This window comes from Prosopis cineraria, unplaced genomic scaffold (genome assembly GCF_029017545.1).
Source record: "Prosopis cineraria cultivar Desert tree isolate PC_DT_omini unplaced genomic scaffold, ASM2901754v1 PC1, whole genome shotgun sequence".
NCBI lineage: Eukaryota > Viridiplantae > Streptophyta > Magnoliopsida > Fabales > Fabaceae > Prosopis > Prosopis cineraria.
The window spans coordinates 48,774,759-48,778,869 of record NW_026555332.1 but is presented as its reverse complement, the minus strand read 5'-3'; the positions used below and the strand labels follow the sequence as shown (position 1 = coordinate 48,778,869).

At 43.5% G+C, this 4,111-nt stretch overlaps 1 protein-coding gene across 1 annotated transcript; it reads right to left on the bottom strand.

The window, feature by feature from the left end:
• Positions 1 to 232: 232 nt before the first annotated feature.
• LOC129294913 (protein SMAX1-LIKE 3) lies at positions 233 to 4,111 on the bottom strand. The gene is given in 4 exon segments (XM_054933387.1): positions 233 to 1,568; positions 1,693 to 1,739; positions 1,742 to 1,923; positions 2,361 to 4,111. Coding segments are annotated over 4 exon segments (2,472 nt in total). The 5' UTR covers positions 3,542 to 4,111; the 3' UTR covers positions 233 to 506.

Sequence of the window (4,111 nt, the reverse complement as noted above, 5' to 3'; positions counted from 1 at the left end):
GTTACGATAATAAAATATAAACAGGTCATCACAGTGTTAAAAATAACCAATCTAACTTCTTTATCTCCGCAAATTCTGATCATTTACAGATTTCAAACTAGCATATTTAGATTTGCATTGGGATTAAGGCATCAAAGTCCTCTCTTGCTTATATATAAAGAAGTAGACACACATGTATATATAGATCAGCAGATAATTTGCTTTGCAAAGAAGCCAAAATCTATATCCATCGTACCCAAAAAAAGGTAAAAGTAATTAGATGGAATCTCCCCACAGTTCTATAGTAGTAGAGATGGGATGTAACAATTTAACCTTGGTAATATACATGTGATTCTACATAATTAATTTGAAGTACTGAAGCATGCCATGACATTTCACCTCCTACTAGCCCTAGGAAATCCAAGGATATGATGAAAACGAAGAGAATTGGGGAAAAAAAAAGGCTAAAAAATAGCAAGGAAAAAAAGGACGAGGAGGAAGAATGATTTTTGAAATACTTTTTGGCCTCATAATTCCTGAATTTTGAAGATTATACGTCTATCGACCAATTCAAGAAGGCCAATGTCATCCACTGACTTATCCTTTTCGCAGCCATCGTCATCATCAATGGAAATATTCAAATCCAGAGACACACGAGAGCTTGTCTCCTCCAAGCTAGCTGCTTCATTTTTCTCTTCACATGACTTCTGCTTAACTGGTGGAGAGCACGCTCTGGACCTCGAACTGAAACTTTCGCAGCTCAGAATTATGATAGCATCACTAAGCCTAACTTCTTCACCAGTCGTGCCCGTTATTCTTCCTCTCTCAATAACCCTTTTAAATGCCAATTGAGAACGATAATCAACTTGCTCTATATCTTCTACTAGAAAAACAGTATGAGGGTTACTAGAAACTGCGTCCGCGAATTTGTCAATATAACTGCAACTTTGTTCGTCTCTTGACCTCTTGTTTCTGCAATAATCCTCGGTCGAATCCGCTCTTATTGAAGAAAAACTGCTTAAGGTTAGCGAGACGAGGTTCCTGTGGGACCCAAACACAAGCCTAGCGAGTTCTCTGGCTATATTCTCTTTAGCTTCCACATCAGCTCCCTGGAATAACAACCACGTTTCTTCTTTCACTTCACTAACGTTTTTTACCCTCCCCTTTCGTTTCAACATGCCGGAACGGCATTGTAGAATTGTACTCACGATTGTCGGTATTACATCTTTCTGCCACGGCACTTTTCTCTGCAGACCTTCGCATAGGGTTTTGAGATTCTCCGAATTGAGCTCTCTGAACCTGCTCACGTACTCCGTTTCCATCACGTCACTGGAAGAGGTGGAGTTGGGATTCGATGGTAGAAATGTTTGTTTTATGTCCTTGTGCTCTGGGATGTAAATTTTCAAAGTGGGCTCGTTGGGCTTGTTAGAGTTAGCACTTGGTGATGAGAACCAGAAATTAGGGTGGTCAAAGGAAGTAGATGAAGAGGGTGATACAGAGGAGAATGTGAGGGTTTTCTCAGTAGAACAGGGTGGAATTTGGTTTGAGTTGCACGCGGAGTTCCACTTTTGACGAACCACTACACAATCCTGCTAGAAAAATAAGAAGTAAATAAGAAGTTAAAAATTTCATTTATCGAGTGCATACAGTTTATACAAAGAAGTTGAATGACATGTCGTTTTTAAGAGTGAGTTTGGGTTTAGGGATTAGGACCTGATCATCGGAAGTAACTCCTTTACTCTCGCTTTTGCACTGTTGGATGCGGGAAGGCTTGAAGTGCTGGAGTCACTATTGCAAGTGCTGCTCGGCAAGCTTCGAACTCGGATGTCGAAGATGACGGATGATGGCTCAGCCAAGCAATCCGGGCTCTTCTCCTTATCCCCTTCTGTTGATCGCCAACTGCTTCCGTTGTCAGTTTTCTTGGTGGGCTCATTTTGCAGACCACTGAAAAAAGAAAAGTGAAATTCAATTGATAACGAGATTACGATCAATCGGCAAGCCATCCAGAATAGTAACAAAGGAAAAAGAATTAAAAGAAACGACATCTGGGTGGAATAATATATTGAAGGATTCCAAATTGTTGGAAGAAAACAAAAGGCGAAACTTCTTTCTCTGTTGTTTCTAATCAGTGCGAAACAAGGCTATAATAATGGCAATCGTTACTCGTTTCAGTGTATTCATAAGCCAGTTGAAAAGGAGAGAACTTTTTCCCCATATCGCTTAATTAACCTAACTTCCAAAATAAAGGACGGTTCCTTTTTCTTTTCTCCTGTTTTCTTCATTGATTTGGAGAGAATCCTCTTGGAAATGGAAAGTAAAGCATGAATTAAAGCCGCACTACCATTTTATGACATCCTACTTCAATTTACCTACTGATTTACCTGTCGGCGATGAGACTCAAGCTCAAGTTTCCCACAGGTATGGTGAAAGGATGAAGACCCCAAACAGTCTGCAGCGAGGGATATCCATTTCTGCATCTCATGTAAGTCTGAAAAGTGGCTATGCCCATAACACAAAATCTTCCATTCTCTCCAATCCCACTTATAAGTCTTCCAATCTCAAGGATCATGTGCTCCACGGGACAGTAGTACCCTCGACCTTGCTGTCTCGATCCGGCCCTGTACTCAAACACCCAATTGATGTCTCCTACATACAAAATAAATCCTTTGCTATGACAGTTGCTTTTAGCGGAATTCCTAAGCTCCTCGATCTTGTTCTCAACCTGTACTCTGGACACATGCCCAAAAGCAGAAAGAGAGAGAGAAATGAACTTAACATCTCTCATACCCTCGTCGTCAACGTTCCCTTTCTCAACTTTCTCCATCACTCTTCTCACCACACCCTCTAGACTAGCCAGACACTCCCCAACAAGCACACTACTCCTCATTCTTTGATTCCTCAAATAATCTAAAACACCAGTAACATCCTCCTCTCTGACTGCCGAACCCGACCCCATGGTTTTCCCAACTTTCGTGGTTATGTTGTTATTAGTTTCGTTTTCCTTTGACTTGCCACTCGCAGAAGGCGAAGGGGCATTCTGGGAACATACTTCCAAAGACACCGCTTGTTCTACATTGCTTTTAACTTGAGTGCTGGAGAACCCGGCTTCCCTCATGACTCGGCTTACACTAGGATCATCCAGAATTGAAATTATGAGTTGTTCCAACTCTATCTTCACCGCAAGAAGAGGTTGCTGCTGATTCTCGATGGATCCTCGGCGCTGGTGGGCCTGGGCTCGCTTGAAGGCGGCGACCATAGCGTTGGAGATAGAAGGAGAGTGAGCCGGCGGGCCTAGCATGGGACTCGATGAATTGGAAGCCGGTAAGCGGTTGAGGGCGACGTTGAAGCAAAGCTCCAGGGCCTTGCACTGCAGAGGATGAGAGTGAGATTGCAAGCACGCCGTACGGAGGAGGCCGTTGGAAGCAGCGAGCATGGTGTTGGCCACGTGGAGCGGGGTGACCTGGGCATGGCCCCGACGCTTCGCCAGCGTCACTGCCTGCTTCACTACGGTAGCCGCCTCTGCGGTCAGCCCCTGTTGGACGGCGCAGCTTCCTGTTCTCATGTCTACAGGACTCCGAGAAGCGAGATCAAGGAAGTGGAGTCTGCATTAATTAGCTCTATATATTGGAGGCAGACTGGGGAAGAAGTTTCGTGAGGGTCGTAGTAAAGGATGATATATGGGAAAGAGGATTAGTATTACGTATGTGCAGGTACACCTTTCGAAGCCCACCACTAGCTACTCTAAATAACGAAGAAACTCACTAAACCCACGAAACTTTGTTTGTTTGTGGAGGGAGAGGGAGGGGAGGAGGACAGGGGAGGGGGAGTAGTGAAACTTATGGAAGGCGGATGGTGTGCTTTTCTTGAGGAGGAGGTAAAATTTGGGGTCCAAAGTTGATTTGGTTATAGAAAGTGGATTGCATGTGCTGACGAGCAGGACTAATTCACCAGTATCAAAGGAACTCAGCTTTGCTCTCACATAGTACCCCCTCTTACTCATACGCCAAATTTTGTCAAAAAAAAAAAGTTGAGGAAATGGCAAGTGGGGCACTTTCTTTTTATGCATACGCGTATATAAATACTATTATTTTGGTTGCATGAAGGAGGAGAAAAATCAAGCCACGCAAGGTGC